The sequence below is a fragment of the Pogona vitticeps genome, chromosome 3 (genome assembly GCF_051106095.1).
Source record: "Pogona vitticeps strain Pit_001003342236 chromosome 3, PviZW2.1, whole genome shotgun sequence".
In the NCBI taxonomy this organism is placed as follows: Eukaryota; Metazoa; Chordata; class Lepidosauria; order Squamata; family Agamidae; genus Pogona; species Pogona vitticeps.
Genome location: NC_135785.1, coordinates 105,021,076 through 105,047,849, shown reverse-complemented (window position 1 = coordinate 105,047,849; position 26,774 = coordinate 105,021,076). Strand labels below are relative to the sequence as shown.

Here is a 26,774-nt window from a genome sequence, read left to right as displayed (position 1 = left end):
CTAGAGAGAGGATTTGTGAGGGAGCAGGGTTTGGACAGCAGAGGTTTTATTTATAAGATCTGAAAATTCTCCAGGAACCAAATTCACAGTTTACCATAGAGTCTAGTGAGAAAATAGCATTCAACTTAACAATGATTCATGTTATAACTGCAGTCAGGGAACCAGTTAGGTTATGAGCACAGAGGCTTGCTATACTCCTCCTTCAGAAATGGTGGGATCACTTGGTGGGTTGGCTGGGCAAATTAAATAGTACTTTGTTTCTTCACACTTCCATGCTGGCTGAGGGTTGGGTTCAGTTTTAATTCAGTTCTAGGTTTTGTTTCTGTTTAATATTTGATTGGATTTTAATTTCTTATTTTCTATGGTTATAACAGCAACAGCCACCAACAGTTTTCATGCCTGATGGCTTCTGATCCTTGAACACCACTGCTAATTCCTTAGCAGAGAATGACTGCCAGGCGGCAGAAGTACATAGTATAGGGAGGCTGTTCCTAACAGATCGCCTCAAAAGAAGTGAAAGGTGCATTTGAGAAGATGAGAAGAAGAAATGAAAATGTAAAAGCCCTCTGTCTAGTCTGGTGTAAAAGGTCACTATTCCCTTAAAAAATAGTCAACAATACCTGGGAACGTTTCTTTTTCCTTCAGACAGACAGCACATATCAAGAGGTGTATTGAACAGTTTCTCTTTCCTTCAGGTGGGCAAGTTCAAGTATGAGGGCACATCGATCAGTTATTTTTCTGGCAATAACCATCACAATGGACAGTGTCTCATTCCTTTAGGCATGCAGTAAAATGTGAGGTCACAATGGCCAGTTTCTCTGCCTCAGGCAGCATCAAGATTACAGCGGCCAGTATCTCTTCTTCAGACAGCATCCCTACAAGGTCACAGCAGCCAGCCCCTCACTCCTGTAGCCAGGCAGCATCAGTATGAGGTCACAATGTGCAGCCTCTCACTCCTTCAGGCAAGTATCAGCATGATACCACAACAGCCAGCCCCTTCATATCATTGAGGCATACATCAACATACAGGCACTGCCTCTCTCATACTGAGGGAGAAAATAGCAGTACATGGACGTAGTAGCCACATTGCGCTTCGCATGCTAACTGAAATGATCAGCAATTTGTGGAAAATTGAAAAGCAAAAAATGAGGAGAACTGAGAGGCATATCCTTTGGCTACATCAGAGCTTCGGTGAATAATCCAGGGTTGCTGAACAAAAAGATAAGTCAAAGTAAAGAAGGAAGAGATATGTACAGTATATTGGCAGACTTGAATAAACAATAATCACAGCTTTTGTTGAGTATGTAAGAAATGGACACGTTTTGAAAGACAAAATGGAAGGATGAAGGCATACAGAAAAACAAGTGGTGCTGACGTGACACCAGAGATGAGGTGGGGCCATGACCTGAGAGCAAGGGGAAAGATTTAGAAGAAAAAGAAACTCGTGGTGATAGAAGTTGTATACCATGCAAAAAGGAAAAAAAAAGGTGTGAAAGAGAAGAGGTAGCATTTTAGGAGTAGATCTTGGGATCAATCAGAACAGGTAAGCAGCAGTGCTCAGCCTGGCCTGGCTAATAAAAAAATTATTATAATTCAAATATACCTCAGGAAACTTCAGCAGTAGATAATATTCAAGAATACTAGCTGAGAGAGAACTGGGTAGAGGCAAGCCAGGTTCTCAGTGTGTGGCCTAAGCTGGTCTTGCTCTTAGCTGCCTAAAGTGGCAGACGGGAGAAGGCAAGATGTTGCCGTACGGAGCTGTGTGTTTCATACAGCCTACATTGCCCTCACTAAACTAGCCTGTTCAGATGCACTGCTATATGCATTCCTGAAAGAAAGAAAATTCAACTGCCAGTCCAGTTACTTTCTGGATGTTGGATAGATGCAGGGGGAGGGGAAAGGAACTTATTATTTGGCTCAAGCACTATATTCTCTTAGACCACATTCAGCTGCAGCTTGGCTCATTGTGCATTTGCCAAACTTCCATTTTTCACTGTTCTAGGAATCAACAAAAGAGGTGCCCTATTATGAAGCTATAAATACAGGGGCTGCACACCCATCTTCCGACTGAGAATATCCACTGTGCACACATAGCTCCACATCGTTCCTCAGCCCAATCTGACAGCTAGAGCTATGCTAAATATTGGCCTTTAAAAAACACTGAACTAGCGGTTAGGGTGCAGCACCAGTAAACAACTATAATTGTCATGATTTGCGATTAATGTGGGATTCTGGTTGGCAGGGATGCTGGATTGAAGACAGGATGTTTACTGAGCCCATGATGATTCACACAGTCTGTGCTGTGGTTTCTGTTGTCATTCAGTTATTTTAAAATATAACAATAAGGGATAAAAACATGTGAATCTATATTCATCTGCAGATGTCAGTGTGAAAGAGAAAGCAGGCAGAAGGAGCAAGCTATGAAAACTTCTATTATGTGGGAGAAAATATTTGTGCTTTTATTTTCTTCGCTTCTCTCAAATGCTATTATTGCTACCTTGCACCACCTTTTCAGTGTTTGTTTTTGAAGAAGCCTTAGGTATTGTAAGCTTTTCTTTTTCACATTAAATTAGAATATGTCTATCAAGCTTAGGGAGGGTCAGCGGGGCCCAAACTAACCTCTCAGCCATACTGTCCAGGCTCTCCTGTTGTGGGTCAATTCCAGGAGGGCCAGATGTGCTGATGGCTGGGGGGAATCTTCCTGCCTGGTACCCCTCTAATACCTTGAGTCACTCTGACTATTCAGGTCTCTAGGGAATCAACAAAAAGCCACAATTTACCAAGCTGCTGTAGAACTTTATATTTTATTAAATATGTTGAAAGAAAAAGAGGCAAAATAGTAAAGTTTCCAAACAGTTTCAAAAGTCGCACACACACAAAAACCCTCCACAAAACCCCCAGTCAAAAAGTTGAGGAGCAAATAGGAATTCAAAAGGCTTAAGAGTTGCAGCAGGAACACTTCCAGAATAGTTCCCAAAATAATGTAAGAAAGTTATTAACCTAGGCTAATACATATTGGCAGAACGTCAGCATGATTCCAGTGCATATAGAGAGTATAAGTCAGGTAGCAGGGCAACATATTAGCACACCAGTCTCCTTAGAAAGACTAGGCTAAAACTAAGTAATTTCCCAACATTCCACTTTCTAAACTCTTTCAGAGGATGTTCCATGACTTATAGTAGCTAAGATAGCAAGGTAAATCTTCACAGTCTCATCCTGTCTACATGGACAACACCCACACCCACATGGATATCCATTCACACCCACTTACTCCCCTTGCCCTCTAAGAGCGAGAGAAATTTGGAGAGTCCTCTCAAAAGAAAAGAATGTGCACAAATTAAGTAAAACACACAAAAATTAATTATGGCTGCTGCGGACATTGTTCTGTGGACATTTAAATGTTAGAATGAAGCGTAGGCGGGGGGCTCTTTTTTAAAAACTACTCTTCTGGTTCTATGCTTTCCGTGTGCATGTGTCTTGCTTTTTAAAAGGAAAGTTTTGTAGACAGAGATACAAATTTCAGAGAACTCACCAACTAAAAATAACATTTCTTTGTCGCCTTCTTGCCTGGCGGTGTGGAATCTTGTAGAGCTTCAAAACTTCTTCTTCAGAAATTTTCTTGAGTAGAGGCAACCTAAATAAATAAAAGTTAATAATTTGACAAACACTCCTACATCTCCAGGATAGAATCATATTGCACACATAGGGCATTAGGGCTCTTGTATTCCTTAGTTTCTAGTTATATAAACCAGGGAATGTCTTGTTGAAGACACTGGAAAATTCCATTTGGTGCAGGAGGTACTGGATTTTCTTTGTGCAAACAACAGGAAAGGAGGAACTGTTAGTGAAATGGAGCATTCTGGCCATATTTCCTTAGGAACAGGGTACTGGCCCTGATATTTGCATCACTACAATAGCTAAGTATCTGCATTCCTAGTTGAGTATCTGAAAAACAGGATAGGTACTATCTCTGGAACAGCAGGGCAAAATCCTTGTGTGACTGATAAGCTGGACTGCCTGTGACTTCAGGTCTTCATGGCAGGTTACCCTTAGAGAATTTTGGACATATATGATGTCAACAAGGGAAAGATCCTTCTTGGTGTCAGTCTTCCAGCTGTGGGATCCCCTCCCCATAGAGATGCAGCTACTGCTAACATTGCACTTGTTTAAGAACCAACCCAATACTTTTTATTTGTAGATGCATTTTTATTTCTTGGGTTCATCTGTTCTGTTGTATTTAGTTATATATACACATAGTTCTAGTATCCTAATGATGAAGGGTGGATTTTAAATGTTTCAGTAAAGAAAATATAATAATAATCAAATTATGTCTTTCATATTTAAGTGTGCACTTCAGAAACATTATATGTACATGTGAAATCAATATGTGTTAACCAATATCTGTTATTGGCAAGTCGACACAAGATATATGGTAAGGCCGTTGCATAGGCATCATTATCCATAGAATACTTTGTTTTTAAGAAGTAATAGCAATGAAGTTCAAATAAGGCAAAAGAAAGCACTAGGTTTTTAGTACTGAGTGATAAAACAGTTGGTGTACTCTAACTTCATATATTAAAGCCTAAGAAGAGCCTCCTGAGTCAAACAAAACCCTATTTAGTCCCATATTCCATTCACTTAGTAGTGAGCCAAGACTATTAGCATGAACGCAACTTCCATCTTCATTTCTGAGTGTGGTTTCCCACCAGCCAGTATTTTACTAGTAAAATCATATTTTGGAAAGCTAGTAAACTTCTGAGTTAAACTAGAAAAGCAGCCAAACTTTTGCTATGACCTGCCTTGGATCTGCTAATTTCCATCTGCAATCTGCCAGATTCTCTTCTGCTTCAGTCATTCCCCCTCCATATATCCTGCCAGGTCCTCAAAAGGTTACAGGTTCCTTTCTTAGCATCTTCAGCTGAAAGATCTCAAGCAATGTCAGGACGACAAAAGATCTTGTGAAGATCTTGAAGAAACATTTCTACTGGAGAAATGAATCTCCTCATCTGCCACTCTCTGGTTCTGCTGTCTGGATCTGGGGAATATGGAGTGTATTTAAGGTGAAAAGCTGTGAATCTCCACAACCTGGATGCTATGAATGAACATCTTACTGTAAATGTGTACTAGGCCAGACCTTGAAAGTACAGTTCCTAGAATCCCAGGTGGTTAGAAGGTTATCATCAGAGTTGCAGTCTAAAACAGACAGATACATTTTCAAGCTCTAATTCTGAATACTAGAATAGATTTCCAGTGGTCACAGTTGTGTAACAGTAGAACAAATCAGCTCAGGATGCAGTAGGTTCTTGTTGGTTGAAAGCAATAAATTAGAAGCTGAGCAGCTATTTGACTAGGGTTCCTGCACAGAAGGCAGTTGGACCAGATGATGCCCAAGATCCCTTGCAACATCATGATTCTATGATAAATAGCTTTCAATGGATAATGATTTTTTTCTTTCTTTTCATTTTTTCTTCTTATTTGTTGCAGTACTCAAAGGCAAACAGACATCCAGAGCCAGTAATGGAAAAAATGATGGAGTCAAGTTTTTCAGGAACTCAGCCCTTCCCTGAAGCCTTGTCTCGTGACAGAGGAGGCCAAGCTATGAAGTCACACAGGTAAGAAAACAGCTTCTTATTGGCATTTGTTTTGTAATACATATGCAGAACAGAGTGTCTGGGAAGGTATTTGAGAATGTAAGGCATTAAAGAAACCTTATTCTCCTCTGTTCATTAAGCAGATGTCCAGACTTTTTTTCCCCTTTTATATAGCCATTACTTTTGCTCTCAAAATCCGATCTTTTCTCTTCTCTTCTCTTCTCTTCTCTTCTCTTCTCTTCTCTTCTCTTCTCTTCTTTTCTTTTTTCTGCTTCCCTTTAGTAGAATGCCTAGAGGAAGCATTAAGAATGGTGTCAAAGTTCTAGTCACAGACCAATGAATGAGACAATTGTATTCTGAGAAGCCATTACAATATAAGATTTTCCTCCTGTCCCACCTCATTTCTGTTCATGAAGTTAATGACCCATCTTCTCATACGCAGCCTATGATGCCACCTATCAAACTCTTTTTGCATATTTTCAGTCCCTACAAATAGCAATCATTGACAAATCCCTGCTTTTGCTTACATGCCTGTTTAGAGGTATGCTATGCAATCCAACAGGGCAGCTTTAGTTACTTATTGACAGTGCTGTGTTTCCATGGCAGAAAGTAAAGACATCCCTTGTTCAAAGATCTGTTTACACATGCATGCCTATCCCTTGATGATTACCAGTATAAGTCTAACTCAAAGACTCACTGGTTGTAGTGGTCTGGAATGGGCAGAAGCCTCTTGTGTTTTTACAATTGTCCTTGTGCCAGCAGAATCCCCTCATGCTCTCTGTTCTCAAGGACCTGCCAGCAGAAGGAGATAGCTATGTACTCACTAAGATCAGACAGCACAAGAGTCCCAGAAAGATGGATGGGATGAGAGAGGAGCCAAGTTATGCCAGATCCAGACTTCCCTTAATGCAGGGACACAGGTCTATGCAGGCACAAAATTTGGTCCACGTGAGGATAGTTCCCAGCAGCTAATGTCAGCTCAATTGGCTCTCAGCCCTTACAACAGGAATGAATGAGTTGCGTACAGGAATGAGTCATCATCACAGAACCCCTCATCACACAAATAGCTTTCATATCTTGCCAGTTTAATTGATCAGTTCACACATCCCAGGGATAGCCACCAAGCAAGTAGTAACTAAGTGATGAAAGAATGAAACAAAACAAAACAGTGTAGAAATTAGCAATGAAAAGAAATTTTCCTTTAACTGCCTGAAGACACACACATTTATCCTGTCCATGGTCTATAAGACTATTAAGGAATAATTCACATATCTTTCCATTTCCATTTATTTCAGGGAAGTCATGAGCATCAACTTCTTCTTTGGTTTGTTTCCCTTTCAAATTATACATGAATAAATACATGCAGCTAAAATGAGCATCTTTGGAAAATGAACATGAACATGCTTTAGTCATTTGGGGAATGTGATTAAATGTTTTACATTATGGAAAGTTCAAAACAATTGAATATGTTAGGAAATGTATGTCCGTAGTTAAATCAATTCCAATGTGTGGTGACCATTGTTACATACAGCACTGATGTTACCTGTCTGTCATGGGTTTGGAGGGAAAGTTCCATCCTATGGGGAGTGGAAGGCGGGACATCAGGAGGAGGGGCTGTACTGTATATATATGTGAAGCCTGTGTGGTGAAGTGGGAGACGCTGGGATGTGACGAAGCATCAGCTGGGAAGAAGAAGCTGGTGTGGGAGTCTGTGTGTCAGACAGGGTACTACTGTGTGTCAGAGTACCAACCTGATAGGTTCAGGTGTCTGAATGGTTAGCCAGAACTGATAGGTTCAGGGTCTGTGCTTCAAGTTAAGGGTTCTGTGTGAACCAAACTGTATGCATGTATGAATGAGAATAAGCCACGTTACTTTATCTTATTCACCTGATTATTTTATTTTCCCTGTGTGTTGTATTTAAATAAACCTTGTTCTTTTATTGTTTAAAAATCCATCCCTGGTCTGTGTGACTTCTTACAGGGAATGGTTGGTGGCAGCTTAGTTAACGTGTGGCAGATCCCAGTAGGTCTGGGTTTGTCACATTGATTGGTGGCAGCGGTGGGATACGACTGGTCCAGTTGTCCAGTGGTCCAGCAAAGCCTTGGCAAGTGTGCCCAGAGCAAGGGGGGTCTAGTCAGGGACAAACTGAGGCGCGTAGGTAATCTTCTAGGTGTACCTCACGGGGGGGTGCACTAGTGGAAGAACGTGCCAACTGAGGAGACTAGATTAGGGTGCTCTGAGGCGGCCTGGTTTTGGCGGGAAAAAAGCTGAGGCAAAACTGTGTAGTAACAGTGATTTAGCCTGCCTGCTGAGAGGCCTAGCAGAGGGGGGTAGGCTCTGGCTCGCAACTGTTGCAAGTTAAGTGCTGAAGGACAGCAGCAATCTCTAGGGAAAGCTGGTTCTGAGGCAAAAGAAAAAAAAAAGTGGTCGTTTTATTTTGAGGCTTGACTTTTTGAAGCAGCCTGTTCTGAGGGGGGATTATGCCCTTGACTCGAAGCCAAGTGGCAGAAATGGGTGAAGTGAAAGACCCCCAGATTGACCAAGGTTCTGAGGATGAATTTGGCTCAGTGCAAGGTGACAGCACAGGAGAGCAGAACCCAGAACTCAGAAAATTGCTCATAGCCCAACAGCATGAACTGAGGGTGAGGGAAATGGAGGAAAGATTAGAGAGAGAAAGAAGGGAGGAAAGGGAGAAACAGAGACAATTTGAATTGGCATTGGAGAGAGAGAAAATGGCGTTTGAATTAAGAAAACTGGAACTGATGAATCAGAACAATAATAACAATAGGGATTCTGAGGGAGGCCAATTGTCTAAGGCTGACCTGAAGAAATTCCCTGTGTACCACAAGGGAGATTGTCCTGAGGTGTTCTTTTCCTTAGTGGAAAGAGCGTTTGTGGACTTCTCAGTGAGGGAAACTGAGAAGATGACCATCATGCGATCTTTAATCAGTGGTAGCCTGGCTGAGGTCTATGCTGAGATGCCAGAGGAACTGATGAGAGATTTTGCAGAATTTAAAAAACTGGTGTTTGCAAGACATGGGATAAATGCAGAACAGCTGAGACAAAGATTCAGGTCCCTCACAAAAAAACCAGAGCAGACTTTTACCCAAGTGGGGGCCCAATTGGTGAGGCTGCTTGAGAAATGGCTATCTCAGGAGGGGACAGAGACCTATGAGCAGCTTAAAGACTTGATAGCACTGGAACAGTTCTATTCAGTCCTGCATGGGGAATTGAAATTCCAGGTGAGGGAAAGGAAACCAAAATCTGTGGCAGAAGCAGCCGAGATCGCAGATTTTATTTCGCAAATAAGAAAGCCCTTGGGTGAGGGGAAATCTGTAGGTAAACCCAAAGAAACCTACAGCAAGTACTCTCAGGGACCAGGGAAAAACCAGCAAGGGGGAGGGGCCCATGGTGAAGGGAAGCCCTCAGACATGAAACCAAGACCTCAGATTTTGGAGGGAAAACTAAAACAAGATGAGAGAGAATCAAAATACACCAGAAAATGTTATTTCTGTCAGGGAAAGGGTCATCTAATCTCAGAGTGTGAGAAATTAAAGCAGCTAAAAGGAATGGTGCCTCAGGATTCTAGTGGAACCAAGCCAAAAGCTGTGTTCTGTGTCCAGAGAGAGCAAGGCTCATTGTCACTGAGGGAGCCTGTTGCCATGGCTGCTCAGTCTGGAACGGCTGCATCTGCTGATCAGGCTGAGGAAGGTGGTCCTCTTGTGGAGGTCAAGCGATGCTTGCTCGTGAGAACAGATTCTCAGTTGTTTGAGACAGCAGGGGTGGACGTAGGAATACTTGGCCGTCAGTATCGGGGGCTGCGGGACACTTGTTCTCAGGTGACCCTGTGCCATCCAGATATTATTCCTAGGGAATATATAATCCCGAATGAGAGCATAAAGGTAGCAGGGATTGAGGGGCAGATAATCTCACTCCCAGTCGCGGAGGTACCTGTCAACTTTCAAGGCTGGAGGGGAGTTTGGCGGCTAGCGATTTCATCGACTCTGCCAGCAGCCGTGCTCGTGGGAAATGACCTGGCTGAACATGTGAAACGGGTGCTAGTGATTACACGCTCACAAGCCACCACGGGGACAGTTCCGGGGGGTAATGATGAGCCAGAGACGGAAGCAGAGGGGAGTTCAGAAGCTGTGGTGGAAACCTTAACCACAGACAGCAGATTTGGACAAGAGCAAAAGGCAGACGCCACTCTCCAAAAGTGTTTTGAACAGGTGACTGACGCCCAGCTAACACCTGAAACCCCAGTGAGATTTCTGGAGAAAAAGGGGATTTTATATAGAGAGACCCTGAGGAATATCTCAAAAGGGGGAGATGGGATCAGAAGTCAGCTGGTGGTACCTGAAAAGTATCGCCCCATGATCTTACAAAGGGGGCACTCTGACATGTTTGCTGCACACTTAGGGGTGAACAAAACACAGCAGAGAATCACACAGAATTTTTACTGGCCTGACATAGGGAAGCAGATCAGGGAGTTCTGTAAACAATGTGATGTGTGTCAAAGGCAGGGGAATAGCCGCGATAGGACCAAAGCAAAGTTGTGCCCTTTGCCTGTGATTGACACTCCGTTCAAAAGCATAGGGGTGGATATTGTGGGACCTTTGCCCAAGGCCACAAAGAGGGGGAACAGGTTCATTCTCACAATTGTGGACCATGCCACGAGGTACCCTGAAGCCATACCCTTGACTAACATTGAAACTAACACAGTGGCAGATGCCTTGGTGGGGTATATGTCCAGGATGGGATTTGCCTCAGAAATAATCACAGATTTGGGCGCATCGTTCACATCAAAGCTCATGAAACGCTTATGGCAAATCTGTGGAATTAAGCACAAGGAAACCACTGCCTATCATCCTGAAAGTAAGGGGTTAACTGAGAAGTTCAATGGGACTCTAATGCGTATGATTAGGGCTTACTTGGCAGAGAATCCAAACAATTGGGACCAGAAGCTGCAATCCCTTTTGTTTGCTTATCGATCAGTGCCACAAGCCAGTACCGGGTTCAGTCCATGTGAACTTTTATTTGGGAGAAGGGTGAAAGGGCCCCTTGATTTGATCAAACAAAATTGGGAGCAGATCACCCAGGATGACCCACGGGACGTTGTGACAGATAGAGACTCTTTGAGGAAGGACCTAAAGAGAAACCTAGAGCTAGCAGCAGAGACCCTGCAAGCTCAAAAGGTCAGAAAGAAAGCTTGGGATGACCAGAGAGCCGGGGAGAGGCACTTTGACCCAGGGGAGGAAGTGCTTTGGCCTAGGCTCTGCAAAGAGAACAAACTGCAGCTGGGTAGCCCAGAAAGAAAATACTTGGGTCACATGGTAGGGGGAGGAGTGATAAAACCCCTGGAGGCCAAAATAGAAGCTGTTCGTGATTGGCCCAGACCCAACACCAAGAAAAAAGTCAAATCATTTCTTGGGTTGGTGGGCTACTACAGAAAGTTCATCCCGAGGTTTAGCGAGATTGCGGCTCCGCTGACCGATCTGACGAGGAAGACGGCTGATGACCGCATCCCGTGGACCAGCGACTGTGAGGAGGCGTTCCAGAGGTTGAAGCAGGCGCTCATCAACTACCCAGTCCTGCGTGCTCCAGACTTCGACAGGGAGTTCATCATCTACACCGATGCGTCTAACAGCGGGGTAGGAGCAGTTCTGTGCCAGGAGGATGAGAATGGTGACCAGCATCCAGTGTCCTACCTGAGTAGGAAACTTCAAAAAGGTGAGAGACATTTGGCAACCGTGGAGAAGGAGTGTTTGGCCATAGTCTACGCGATCCAGAAGGCCAAGCCTTACATCTGGGGAAGACATTTTGTTCTGTGCACTGACCATTCACCACTGCAATGGTTAAAGACAATGAAAACCCACAATAGCAAACTTATGAGGTGGGCTTTAAACCTACAGGACTATGACTTTGAAGTGAAGGTGGTCAGAGGGTCAGTGAACTGTGTTGCTGACGCCTTGTCAAGAAGACCTGAAGAATGAAGACGGCGAAAGAAACATGGACTATGTATATATATTGATGACAAAAAGTTAAATGTACCTGTTTTTTGAACTTGGTTTGTATGAATAAAGGTAAATTGATGTAATGTATATGGTAAATGGTTAAATGCCTAATTGCTATGGTTAACTTAGAATGTAAGTATAAGTAAGTATGATATGGTATGTATAAATGTTTTTGTATGTTTTGGATTCAGGTTGTTTTTTGGGAAAAAGCACCTTAGCTTTCCCCCTACAAAACAACTTATAAAGAGGGGAGGTGTTACATACAGCACTGATGTTACCTGTCTGTCATGGGTTTGGAGGGAAAGTTCCATCCTATGGGGAGTGGAAGGCGGGACATCAGGAGGAGGGGCTGTACTGTATATATATGTGAAGCCTGTGTGGTGAAGTGGGAGACGCTGGGATGTGACGAAGCATCAGCTGGGAAGAAGAAGCTGGTGTGGGAGTCTGTGTGTCAGACAGGGTACTACTGTGTGTCAGAGTACCAACCTGATAGGTTCAGGTGTCTGAATGGTTAGCCAGAACTGATAGGTTCAGGGTCTGTGCTTCAAGTTAAGGGTTCTGTGTGAACCAAACTGTATGCATGTATGAATGAGAATAAGCCACGTTACTTTATCTTATTCACCTGATTATTTTATTTTCCCTGTGTGTTGTATTTAAATAAACCTTGTTCTTTTATTGTTTAAAAATCCATCCCTGGTCTGTGTGACTTCTTACAGGGAATGGTTGGTGGCAGCTTAGTTAACGTGTGGCAGATCCCAGTAGGTCTGGGTTTGTCACATTGATTTCCAGGGTTTTCCAGGTACAGAATATCTTGAAGTCTGCATGTTCAGAATCTTAAAATCTAGTGGGGGAGGATGACGTACAAGCTTAAATGGATTCAGCTTCAGGTGTGGGTTTCTGGTTATCTCTGCAACTATTGACATAAAGAAACATGAGCTAGTGGGTTAAAAAAGCAAAAACTTAGGTATTTATTTGGATTTATTGCCAACCTTCTTTGGTAGATGAAGAACAAAAATGAAGAGAAAAATTTTATATTAGCTTTTTTTTTTTTTTTTTTTTTTTTTTATACTAACGAAGTGAGATATTTTGACTGGTGCTGTTGAACAAAAGCTAGCAGAAGTCAGATTATGTGGTTGGAAAGTACATAGAAATCACACCATTGATTCACCATAATTAAAGTGGGAACATTTTTGGAGGCCTGCTTGCACAGATTGACCTTTCAGAATATTGAGGGGTTGGATGATATTCTCTCTCTCTCTCTCTCTCTCTCTCTCTCTGTGTGTGTGTGTGTTAATACCAGTGAGGATGAAAATAATCTTCAGACTTTCAGCTCATATATATGTGTGTGGGTGAGAGACCAAATAGGATCCAGTTCTAACATAGGGGTTAAAATCATCTGAAAGATTTGAGAGGGATTTGCTAAACCTGGCATAGCAACAATAGCAAAATATCCTTTTGCTGTTATTGTTGCTTTGTAATACACTACTGGGGCCGATCAGAGGTTGGGGATATTGTTTGTGCATCATTTTCTGCAGTGGTGTGTGTAATCATGTGCCCCCCAGATTGTATGCAGCCCCCATCCCTTTTTTTGCATGCTGACTCCTCCTGGATACACTTGAATCAGAATTTCAGGACAAATTTTATTTAAAACAAGGCACAGGGACCCCAGGACTTTACTTTACCTGACTAAAGGTTTATGAGTTGTTGTTTTTTAAAATGAAATTGAAAGTGGACTTTTAGCCATCTGAGTAGTGCAACTGCAGATGGTTTGAGGGCGGGGTAAAGTTTGAGTCTGGCTCCCATGAGCTTGCCCACATCCAACCCTAAATTTTTAATCACCATTTGTTTTGAAGGGCACAGGACACAACACATTTGCATAACGCTGCTTGCCCATTCTCTAAAATGCTATATGATTTTAAAATTATTTTAGATTTTTTATAGTATAATCCAACAATCAATACAAAAACATAAAATACACATTTCTTACTGTTAAAAGGCATGGAGCAATGGCACCCCCACACCTTGTTTGCAAGTATGTCTTAATCTCTTGGCACAACATGCCCCACGTATTTGTGTGATATTGATATTCTTCCTTTAAAGACTTTTTAAAAAAATCTTTATTTATTTTTTATAAATCAATACAAAATGGCATAACACAACAATACCTATTGTAATATAATAATAGTAAAAAATTTTATTCATAAATTCTTATACCTTCATATATACACACTCTTTGCATTATCTCTTTATCTTTTCACATAGTCTCTTCCTCAACTCATTATTGCATTTTTATGTCTAGCCAATACCGCTTAGAATAGCCAGCAGTCTAAGTCATTCTTTCTTTAAAGATGTGGATGGGATTGACTTGATTTATAGGTGATTGCTTTTGCAATTCTCAGGGTTGAAGATTAACCCTAGCAAATCTAAGATTCTGAAACTTGACATGATAGTCAACATGTATCTGATCTAACATATTCCCACAAACAGCTCCTCAATAAAATATGTAGGAGTCATGGTTCCCTCTCAATTGACTGAAGTTAATAATTTAAACTATAAACCACTGTTACATCTAGTTAAACAAGAACAGATACAATGGCAAAAATTAAATCTGACATTATGGTGTCTCATAGCAGTGTTGTTCTGCCTAGGTTAAGGTATTTCAAATTCTGTTATTTAGTCATTAAGTCATGTCCAACTCTTTGTGACCCCATGGACCAGAGCACGCCAGGCCCTTCTGTCTTCCACTGCCTCCCGGAGTTGGGTCAAATTCATGTTCATAGCTTTGGTGACACTGTCCAACCATCTCGTCCTCTGTCGTCCCCTTCTCCTCTTGCCTTCACACTTTCCCAACATCAGGGTCTATTCCAGGGAGTCTTCTCTTCTGATGGGATGGCCAAAGTATTGGAGCCTCAGCTTCAGGATCTCTCCTTCCAGTGAGCACTCAGGGTTGATTTCCTACAAAATGGATAGGTTTGTTCTCCTTACAGTCCAGGGGACTCTCAAGAGTCTCCTGCAGCACCAAAATTCAAAAGCATCAATTCTTCGGCAGTCAGCTTTCTTTATGGTCCAGCTCTCACTTCCATACATCACTACTGGTAAAACTATAGCTTTGACTATGCGGACCATTGTTGGCAAGGTGATGTTTCTGCTTTTTAAGATCCTGTCTAGGTTTGTCATTGGTTTCCTCCCAAGAAGCAGGCGTCCTTGAAAATTGTGGCTGCTGTCACCATCTGCAGTGATCATGGAGCCCAGAAAAGTAAATCTGTCACTGCCTCCATATCTTCCTCTTCTATTTGCCAGGAAGTGATGGGATCAGTGCCCATGATCTTAGTTTTTTTTATGTCGAACTTCAGACCATTTTTTGTGCTCTCCTCTTTCACCCACATTAAGAGGTTTTTAAAATTCCTCCTCATTTTCTGCTATCAGAGTGGTATCATTGAGAGGGTCCTAACCTATGGCATTCTGGCATGGTTTGGGAGTAGCTCTGTAGCGGACAAAAAAGCTCTACAGAGAACCATTAAAATTGCCCAGAATATCATCGGGCTCCAGCTACCAACCCTGGATGACATCTTCACATCCCGCTGTCTGAGGAAGTCACACAGCATCCTGAGAGACTCTTCCCATCCTGCTTATAACTTTTTTGAACTGTTACCGTCTGGCAGAAGATATAGAACAATTAAGACTCAGACCACACGTTTTCTGAATAGTTTTTATCCCAGAGCTATAATTGCAATTAATAATGAGCTTAAAGACCACCAGTAGTGAATAATTAGTTGGACTGTGTTACTTGGCCTGCGGTGTAGATGTTTGTATTTTTAGTGGGGGACTTTTAGTGGGTGGGGAGTGTTTGAGGAATTTATGTGTGTGCATGAGTCTGGTCTCTGGGTGTCTGTGAATTTCGTTGTATGAGTATACTGTGTATATACTTACAATGACAATATATTATTATTATTATTATTATTATTATTATTATTATTATTATTATTATTATTATTATTATTATTATTATTATTATTATTATTATTATTATTATCATCATCATCATCATCATCATCATCATCATCATCATCATCATCATCATCATCTGCATATCTGAGGAAGTTGATATTTCTTCCGGCAATCTTAATTCCGGCTTGGGTTTCCTCCAGTCCGGCCTTTCGCATGATGTATTCTGCATATAAGTTAAATAAGCAGGGGGGCAATATACAGCCTTGTTGTGCTCCTTTCCCAATTTTGAACCAATCAGTTTTTCCATATCCAGTTCTAACTTTTGCTTCCTGTCCAACGTCTAGATTTCTCAGGAGATAGATAAGACCATTTTTGCAGTCTCCTCAGAGTGGCAGAAAGTGAGGAGGAATTATAGAACCTCTTAATGAGGTTCCGCACAGCCACTTCATAAACAGTAGATTATCTTTTTCTGTATGACGGCACATTTAGAAATTGCCACAAACTGGAAGGGAACGTGCAGTTTATCTTTGCATGCATGGAAAAACAGAATATGGTATATTGCCCTAATGGAAAAGCTAACACACTGATTCAAATTATTTAAATAACCTCATTTCCCAAAATGACTTTCTCAACACGTGGTTTCGTTTTATTTTTTTTATGTTAATAAGAATGACAAGACTTATTTTCCACCAGCCTCCCATATCAATCTTTGGTGTGATATTTTAATCTGATACAAATTACAGTGGTATGAAAAAGTTATGTCAGATCATACATTTCTAATGAAAGACCCATACTATTTTTTTATTATTGTTGTTTCCTTATTCATTCAATAAAGATTCTTTTAAAAGAAAAAAAGTAAATTATAATTTAACATTGTTTTCTTGGAACAGGTAAAAAAACTTCCAAATGTTGGTGATTTACTGTAATCCTTGCCTTGGTTTAGTGCACTGGCAATTTATTTTATACTGCTATATTACAAGTGTTGTGCAAGAGTGATAGTCACCTGATTGGTTTGGTACTGGATTTAAAGTCTCCTGTACAGAGTAATCTAGTAATCTAAACATATCGGGATTAAGTCTTGCTCTTGCAGCTGTGTGTGTGGGTAATGGCAGTCCAAATAATATGAGTGCTGATATTGTCAATATACCTACTTGATCTTGCCTTATGTAAAATTCAAGAGGATTTCAGAGTACTACCTGTGTAAAATCTGTTACGAAAGCATAGCTGATTCCCTTGGGACTGTTCGATTTCCTTCTCTCTTTTCCCCCGCTTTTTTTTTTTAAATCTGAGGTATTCCATGTCTTCAATCGAAAAGCTGAGCCCTCTAAATAAAAATAAGTTCTATAGCACTGTTTTTCAGAGAAGGAATTATTGTTTTAATAGGTTATCTAAAATCAACTACAGGTGAATTCATTTTGGGGTGAGGAAGATTATATGTAAGAAGGGATGGACATGAACTGCTGCTTCAGTGGTTTCGTGCAATTTGTTTCACAGTTGAACAGCTAATCTCTGGTTCGGTGCCCCTCTCCTTCCAGTGGGCACCTACTCAGCGGCAGTCCCTGGAAGAGCTGGGAAGGGATGCTGCTGCTGAGTGGGCACCTGCTGGGTGCTGAACCACGTTCAGCCAAGAAATAAACCTCACCACAAATTAGAAATGCTTTTAACCTAAGATCTTGCATTCACAACTCACATTCAGTGGTTGTACCACAGTCTCTCGGGTTTAGAATGCTCTGGACAATCCTTAGGTTGTAGAGCCACATGATACCCTGCTAATCTAATAAACAAATGAGTACAACCATCCTCTTGCATAGCATAATTCAATCATTCTATATACAAATCCACTAAACCAGCAGTTCATGTTCATTTCTATATATGTACAAAATTTTGAGAGAAGCTAAAACCTTTTAAAATAAAATCAAAAAATGTTGTCTTTCCCCTTCCAATAAATTTTTAGTAAAATGAGACTTGAGGCAAAGATGCAGCTGAAGCAAATATCTTTGGGCATTTTGACAAAAGTCCAAATCATTTCAATAAAGGCATTTCTCAAGATCAGGCTGTACATACTGTGAGTGATGAATACAGGCTGCACTGGAATTTTGATTAATTAACCAATACCAAACAAGTTAGCTGATATTCTTAGACCAAAGCAGTCTTTGTCAAAGATTTATGCTGTTAAGAAAAAAAATGCTATGAAATTTGGAGGTTAAAAAAACAACACTTTTCTGAATGATTTACATGTTCAGCAAATGTATGAAGAATGTGGCCATGCTGCTTTCTTCTCATGACATGACCACATTGGGCAGGATAGCTGCCGAAAGGAAGCCAATACACATGCTGCTAAGTTTCTGTAGGTTCCATTTTGTAGATGCCTTATGAAAAGCCTATTTGGTGGAGTAGTTAAGATCCAGATTCATGCTCATACTAAGCTGTGAATCCTTTATGGTGACTGGTGAGCTCGGCCATTTTTTCTTAGATTGACCTTTCTTATAAGGTTGTTGGAAGAATAAAGGAAGGAAGGAAGCCATGTGTACTGAGTTAAGGTCACTGGACGAAAGGCATGGTGGAAACAAATGAATGAATGATTGCTCAGGGACAAAGGGATAAATTCTATGGTGTGGTCTTGTTTCCTTTTTTTTCCACACAAACCTATAGCTGAAGTTAACTTCTGGAAAAAGCAAAATGTTCTGACAACATCACTTCAGGCTCTCAGTGCGCAGTCTTTCCCACCATCTGTATCTGATTCTTTTCTTAAAACTGCAACACCAGGGACTTATGCCAGCACCTTCTGTGTACAAAGCATGCATTTTTTCCCTTAGCTTCCACACGCTTCTCCACTAAGTGGGATGAATTCTACCAGCCTGCCTGTTGCTCCTATACACTAGATTTCAAGACTCCAGTTGTAAGCTAGGTGACTGCAAGAAGAATTGCCCTATTCAATCCTTTTTAAAGAGTTTGTGGGAATACTACAAGGTGGGAGACTTCCTCTACATGTGGAAAATGATGCATCGGAAGAGGAGAGCCTCTTCTATATTTTCTTTATTTTCTTTTCTTTTTAATTACTCTTGAATTACTCCTGAATTACCCTCTTCTCTTATTTGGTAAAATAAAGCAGCAAGCACAGCAATGAAACAATAAAATAACAAAGTCAAGTCAGATATAAAACAAAGCAAAGAAGGATGACTGCTACTTTGTTCCATGAAAATTTACTAATTTTAAGCCTTGAATAGTCTTTCTTAACAATTAGCCAATCCTTCTGTGCTGGTTTTGGCTACTTACAAAGACCTTAATGAAGACTTTTGTTTTGCTCTTAATAGTAGGCGAGGATTCTCTCAAATGTGGCAAACCTCTTACTGGGGTGTGTTGTGGTGATGAAGCAACAAAAATCACAAAAGACAAGGAATTCAGCCAATGCACTACATCACCCACTCCAAATATTCTAGAAAGCCTCCACAGGTAGTGTAAGCTCTTTCCTTCATACAGTTACAGTTATCAACATGGGGTTGATAGAATCCAATTTGGAAAGAGTTGGAGCTTCCACGTTTCTCTCTCCTCTATATTTAATACACACATTTAAGGAACTACACTACCAGAAGCACAGGAACATTTGAACAAAACTCTGCTCCATCTCCTTCCTTCCCTTCTCTACAGCCCTGGTCTCCTTTTTCATTTCCAAAATGGTCCATTTGTGTGACATGCCCATTGATCATTCTCCATCCTCACTACAGTGGACCCTCGACTTACAGACAGCTCCACTTACAGACTTTTCGAGTTACAGACTTCTCTGACCGCAAAATTCAGGTTCGACTTGCAGCCAGAGAATCGACCTACAGACCGGAAAAAAACCCAAAATGGAACAAAAACGGCCGGTTGCAGATTAATCAGTTTTCAATGCATTGTAGGTCAATGAAGCCTCAACCTACAGACTTTTCGACCTGCAGCCACCGTTCCAATACGGATGAATTCCATAAGTCGAGGGACCACTGTATAGTGTTTCAGGGTTTTTTTCCTGTCTGTTTTGGTGTTTTCTGTCAATTTCCTCTCATTTATGTAAGGGTGGTGGACACTCTGGTGCCTAATCCTAGCTTCATTTAAAAAAAAAAAAATCATTTCTCCATTGATTCCCATTGACAATTCTCTCTCTCTCATTCCTTGAAATGTTTAATTAGTGGGGATTGATTGTCAACTCCTCTGTATGTTCCATTGATTCAAATTGCTTACTCTAGTTGTGACTTACTTCTCTAAACAACGGGATTTTAATCTATATCTGTATTTGATCCCTCAGTATGATTGATTTGATGTTCAGTTTTTTACACGTTCTTCATATGTGGTGTGTTATATTTGTTTCATACGTGGTATGTCATATTTGTATATAGCACTGGTTCCCCTCCTTGGGTCCCCAAATGTTATTGAACTACAATTCCCCTAAATCCTGGCCAGCACAGCTTAATGATGAAGGCTTCTGGGAGTTGTAGTCCAAGAACATCTGGGGACCCCAGGTTGGAAACCACTGGTATAGTGTGGTTCTAAGTGGCCAGTATTCCATTCATTTTACTGTGCCCATAACTTCAAATGAAAAAAAAAAACCAAAAAACCAGCTGCAGTTATGTAGAGATAACTGGTTACCTACCTGCTTTAATACTTAGTTGCACAACTTGACTGCTCAACTGGTTATGCAAAAAGCCATGTGAGCAGGTAGACACCTCCAGCTCTCTATCCAACTGCACAGGATTCGAAATCAGGTTAAAAATCTAATGTTCAGCATATGGAAATACACACGCACAGACATACATATACATATGCATAAACATGTATGTGTATTCAAAAACTGAGTGATAAAAACCAAACATTTCATCTAAACTTATCTCAATATAATCTAATCACAAATATTTGTGAACGTTTTTGTCTGCTGAATATAATACTTCTGCAGGAGACCTGTTTGTTAGAGTGTAATGGATTCAGTGATTCTATAGCAGTACAGTTTGAGATCTTTGGCTAGGTGTCATTTAAAAATATAATAAAAGGACAGTGTGATTTAGATTTTTAAATTTACATTGGAGCAAGCACGTGATATGTGTTGAATATTTTCCTCTCTTCCATTCCTTTTTGTTTTCTGGGGAGCAGGGGGAGGGAAGATATGTGAGAAGAGATGCATTGAACCATTTGTTTGCTTCTTAGAATATGTCTAGCGTAAGAATGTAAGACCAACACGATGAGATTCATTGTCTTGGTGGTGATTGATTTCACACAGCTATAATAGTTTGTGTGCCATTGGAAGGTAGATGCTGGAGGTTCTAATGCCTTCTTAGGGATAGGTACAGTCAGACTAATGTGTCTCCTTCCCATGGAGAAGCCTAGATTAATATGTGGCATCATCGGCAGGTGTTCTCACCTTGCACAAAAATGCACATCATATTTTGTGATCCTTGTTTGTCAAAATTATCTTTTGACTATATTTTCAATCTTATGGCCTAAACCATGTTCTTTCCTGTTAAAGCTCTCCAAGCCTGAGGAAACAAAAGGTGCTTCTGAAAGTGCTCATCCAGAACAACATGGATAATCAGTTTTGTTTAGTAACAAATCAAACAAAGAGAGCGAGATGGTTCCCACAGTTGTTGCAAATTGTTTGTAATGTGTTTTCTGCCTTCTGAGCATGTTTACTTCCACTGGGAGAAGAGAATGTGCCCCTTGCTCTCCGTAACTTTGCTTCTCCTTTTACTTGTTGAAATTCTTTGAAAAACAAAGGGCTGGCCATGTGATGTTTGACCAGAATATTGGTCAATACCGAATTGGTAAATGGGCTAATCTCACAGATTGAGAGGGACCAAAGGGTAGCTGGGTATTTCTTAAAGTTGTTGGATCCTTGAGATCAGTATTCTTGGTGCTTGCAATCTGTTGAGTATTAACACTTAGGAACTGCTATACTGTGTGACACCAAAGCCTCATCAATTTCCTCTCTTCTATCCCTGCTATATGGCTTGTGTGTTACGTGCTGTCATGGAGGCTAGAGAACTGTCCAAGGGAACTCAGAGAAAGTCTACAGCTTACCTAAGAGAGCTGTCCTGTCAAGGAGTCAGGAAGAACTCCACAATAGGGCCTGGGCACAATGTGTTGTTGGAGCAAGAACAGCAAGAAATGAAAGGCTTTTAAAATAGGCTTTTATAAGCGTCCACATTGACCTACTTGGTCTTTGCTCCAGAACTCATGAATATATGATTCCCCTTCCTGGTTAGTTTTTTTTTTTTTTTTTTTTTTTTTTTTTTTTTTTTTTTTTTTTGTGGGTAGCCTGGAGCTGATTTTACGGTATACTTGTTCCAAATTCTAAATATGGTGAGGCAGGGTTGAAGGAATAGCTTAAAGGAATTAGGAACAAGATGTTGTGACCAAGACGTATCTGCAATTCATTAGAAGCACTTGTAAATTGCTTTACCATTGGGTGTGATAGAGGGATCTAGCTTTTGAATTCCTTCCCAGTGGTGAAAAAGCCCCTTGCACCATTGTAGACCTCTGTTAACCATAGCTGGTCATGGGAGTTATGTGGGATTAATATTGTTGTTTACCACAGGAATCCATGCAGGTACCTGAATATGATATTTGAACCCTTGAGGTTTTGCAGACAATGCTTACAGAATAGGATGAATGTGAGATACAAATAACAAATTTTCACAAGGCATGTGACCATCTTCAGTCCTACTGCAGCCCTGTTTCTGTGTGCAAATTGCTCACCCAACTCCAAGACATGTGTCTAGCCATCAAACTTACTTTTGCATCTCTCAAAATTTCTTAGATATTTCACTTGTGGCAAACCGCTGATTTGTCCCCAAATTTGGCTTTAGGCAAGATTTGTTGAAAAAGATGATGGTGAATAAGATAATAGTAATAATATTAGTAATAGTAATATAGGAATATAAATCCTTTTGCATCTGCACTGATTTTTATGATTTAATACAGAAGAAAACAAAGTACCCTGATGATAAATGAAAGAGCATTTTTAGTGTTCATCTGTTACTGACTTAATTTTATTTCCCCAGAAGCAGCAGAAGAAAATTAAACACATGGGCCACTATCATACTGAGCTGCTGCTAAGCAGAAAGTCTCACCAGTACCATAAAAGAGGATAATTACCCCTTTCACCAATGAAAACAAAGTCTAACTGTGAATCATAGCAACCAAATTCAGTCTTTTCCTTTGGCTACTTCCAGATCATCTTACAATGGCAGATAGTGGTTGTGGTTCAACACATCTGGAGGATTCCAGACTCAGGAAGCCTGCTCAGGGTCCACAGAAATATGAAATGCAAATCAGAAATAACTAGAAGAGATCTTTAAATTCTGCATTCTACACATTGTTGAGCTAGTGTTCCTTCATTCTTGAGACTGGTTCACACTATGCATTGTATGTCCTTTTTTCCAGAGGTCTCTCTTCATGCTGCAGCCCAGCTCAGCGAACTGGAATGCTCCACAGGAATGCCTTTCGGAGGACTCCTCCCTTACCTCGGGGCAGGTTCAATGGAATTACAGGACCAGCATACCAACAATTAGAAGAGTCAAGGATCACAGATCAAGATACAATACCTTGTCAAGGGTATGTAAGAAAAAAAAAAACATAATGATTGATTAACCTTCTTCTTTTTTTAATGAGTACAAAAAGCTAGAGAAAAGAAAACCTCAAAGGAATAGTGGAATAATGAAGGGTAGTCATTAGAAATATCCTATGCGCACATCTGGAGTTGGTTAAATAAGATAGATCATAGGTGGGGACTCATTTTGTTCATGCTTAACACAAACCCTTTATTTTAAAATAAAACTAATTGCATGGTAGAAAATACATTTTCAAGTGAAGAACACACCATGCTCCAGGTTACTTCTTATTCATTTGTGATATCCATAATAAAGATAGGAAACATTTCTCTGTGATCTTTTGTCATTGTTCACTTATGTTCACTGTTATCACTGGCACAGAATTCTTATGGGTAAGTAGATAAAGATGTATTTTGTGAGGATATCATCCTCTCATGCTGAAGTCCATGCTCACGAATTCTGAAGGTTGGTTCATGAATTCCATAGTCAGCACAAGAACAACAAGGTGGGCATTTCTGATGACTTCTCTTTTATTCAGACTCACTTCTAGGCTGAAAGGAGACTATTCCATCCCCATTGAAACTGTTGATAATGTGCCTCTTGGCACAAAATCAAGAAGAGTTATAAAGGCAGCAGCACCAACAGCAGCAGCAACTGCTGGTGTTTGGCAGACCATCTAAGTCATTAATTATGCTAAAGCAAAGATAATGTTTGTTTCTTGTTTGTCCACTATAAAACTTCATGTTGCAATTGGATGCTCAATAGACATACAGTTGATCAGATCTGCTTGCTCAAATTGTTGAGCATTAATTTTATCGCTAACAGAAATGAGAAGGGACAGGAAAAAAAATAATAAGCTTGAGAAGATCATCCATTCTGAATCAGGTTATCACACTCCTAGGAACAAGAGGGGAAATGTTAACTTGCTGCTTTAGTCATGATGAATGTTTATTCAGAAATAAGTCTCACTGAGTTTGAGTGGTTACTTCTAGGTAAGAAGACAGAGGACTGTAGTACAGCGGTGCCTTGACTTACGAACTTAATCTGTCCCAGAAGATGTTCGTAAGTGGAAATGCTCATAAGTCGAAGCACCATTTCCTATTGAAATGCATGGGAACGGGGTTAATCCATTCCAGCATTTAAAAAAAAATACCAAAAAAGCACAGAGAAAGCCCCATTGGGAAGCTCTGGGGCTTGGAAAAAAACCCAACAATCTAAAATAAAAAGAGCAAACCTCGAAGGCTGCAAAAACAAACAACAAAACTCCAAAAACAAACATCAGGCAATCCCCACGCTAGGACTGCAAAAAAAAAAAAAAAAAAAAAAAAAATCACCCAGGGAGTGCACCAGCTTCCCGCACCCAGCGGTGATCCGGAGCCACCCCAGCCTCTCCTTCCTCCTCCTGCATCGCAGAAGTGAAAAAGTTCCCTGACCCCCTGCTCTAACTGTTGGGGCGAAAGAGCTACAAAGAAGCAGTCTCTTCACCACCAATGTTTTGAATTTCCCGCCTTTTCCCCCTGCCTTTTTTTGTTCTTAGGTCGAAGCTCCACTCGCAAGTCGAAGCAAAATTTTGTGAGCGGAGCTGCTCATAAGTCAAAATGTTCATAGGTAGGGGCGTTCGTAAGTCGAGGTACCACTGTATAGGAGAATTTAGCCGCATATATCCTTGCTTAACAGTCCGATGGTGCTCGTATTTGGGCAGTGGTAATTTGTCAGCAATGAAACTATTTCGAAATGTATGTTTTTAGATCACAGCTTTTCACAGCAGTCCTTCAGCACTACTACGGCTAGAAATGGAGATATGTATATTTTATGTCCACCAGAACATAGCTTATTATTGTGAAGCTTTTTGTCTAAAGCAAAATCAAAACACATGGAAAATGCCATTCTCCCTGAATTGTAATGGGACTTCATGACCTTCTTTATAATATTTCTTGATTTTCTTTGCGTCACGGACTATGAGCTGTCAGTTCTCAAAGTTGTACCGTTTGATGCATATCCATGTATGGGCAAGTACACTCAAAGCTAGATTTCTGGATCCTGGACATTTTTCTAGCCTGAAGCGAAGCACTGGGCCTTCTGAAGCAATCCACAAACTGAGCAAACTAAGTGCTGGAATGTAATTCTCTTAGCACTTGCAAGGGCCTGGGGATATACTGTTTCAAAAAGGCCCACAGTCTGCTGTTCCCTTTGATTTTCCCCTACTTCAGTGCTTTGACCCATACAAGGTAGCGAGGCTAATAGCATTTCATATAATCTAACTAAAGTAGTATTGCTGCAGTCCATTTCTGGATATTCAGTGCTTAAACCCAGCTAAGCAGTGCTGATTAGAGCACCATTTGTACTAACAAGCAAGATCTCAAAGGCTCACAAAGAGAGGAGGGAAAACTTTGGGGGGATATTTTGCTGAGGAATACTTCAAAATTCCCCACATTTTTCACTTCACTTCCAGTTAATAGATTCTTGTGATGAACAAGCTGTCCAATACACTGAAATACTGCCCCAAGTTACATGAGATATTTGAAGACTTATCAAGTTATATTCCACCTTGTTGTTTGTATGAAACTCCTAAGATGGATATTTTACATTTCTTTTGGACAGGATAAAAAGCTGGCTCTCCATTTTTTATCTTTTATTTCAGTTGAACTTAAGAGAAAAAACATAAATAAAGTTTAATGTGATAATTATTATCTGCCCGTCTATTGCTATCACTGTTTCTTGGTAAACTTCTATTTATTGTGATTTGGTTTTGCAATATTGTGATGGCTTTGATCAGTCAAGGGAACTGAACTGATTGAGAACCCCTCCAGATAGAGTGTGTACCACTTGTTGCCAGAGGAGTGTGAAGTTTACTGGCATTCATATCCAACCGAACCTACTTCTTTTTAAAGCACCATAGCACTGAATTCAACCCTAGAACAAAGTAAGCTAAAAATAAGCCATGCTTTTAGAAGGTATAAAAAAGCATGAAGTCAAGGATGTTGTCACTGTGCTAAGCAAGACAAAGCAAATATCATGTACGTATATTGCAAGGAAAACGCTCATGACTTCAGTGTTGAATCAAGTGCATTACAGAGAATAAAATGCTCCATCTAGATAAGCTCTGACTGACTGAAGTAAAAAAAAATGTATGGTAGTTTGGAACTTGTTATTTAAAAACTGAAATTTAAAATATTCCAAGCCAACAAAAGGAGCAGAGAGCCAACAAAGCCAGCCCTCAGAAATGAATTCTTATCAAATAGATCATACAATTGAAAAAAACAAAACAAAACCCTCACCAGCTTCCCAGAAATTTTTTTTAAAGCCCAATGACTTTATTTTGTGGAGAATTCCACATGGTGGTTGGTCTTATAGAAAAAGCCTGATCTTGGTTGGCACTCAACTACATTATTTCCTAGGCTGGCCCAAAACATGTTTCTGCTAAATATATTAATCCTCCCTTCCAAACAAGTCAAGACACATAGTACTGACGGCCAATCCAGCTGTTCTGGTGCCGGTAGCAGAACATTCCACAGGCAATGTTTTCTCCAGCTCCCTGGTAGTAAAACTACAGCATTACATCAATGACTAATGACACTAAAAAAAGAAAACTTTATAATAAAAAACAATATTTCCCCCTTTCTTATTCTAATAACTAATGATT

The 26,774-nt window shown here is 40.5% G+C and overlaps 1 protein-coding gene across 2 annotated transcripts in view; it reads left to right on the top strand.

The window, feature by feature from the left end:
• Window positions 1-26,774, top strand: part of NRG3 (neuregulin 3) — an 873,187-nt gene that overhangs the window by 838,289 nt on the left and 8,124 nt on the right. For both annotated transcript variants that reach the window (XM_072995066.2, XM_072995065.2), the window contains 2 exons: window positions 5,485-5,612; window positions 22,965-23,135. In XM_072995066.2, coding sequence (XP_072851167.1) covers window positions 5,485-5,612; window positions 22,965-23,135 — 299 coding nt within the window. The remainder of the gene's footprint in view (window positions 1-5,484; window positions 5,613-22,964; window positions 23,136-26,774) is intronic.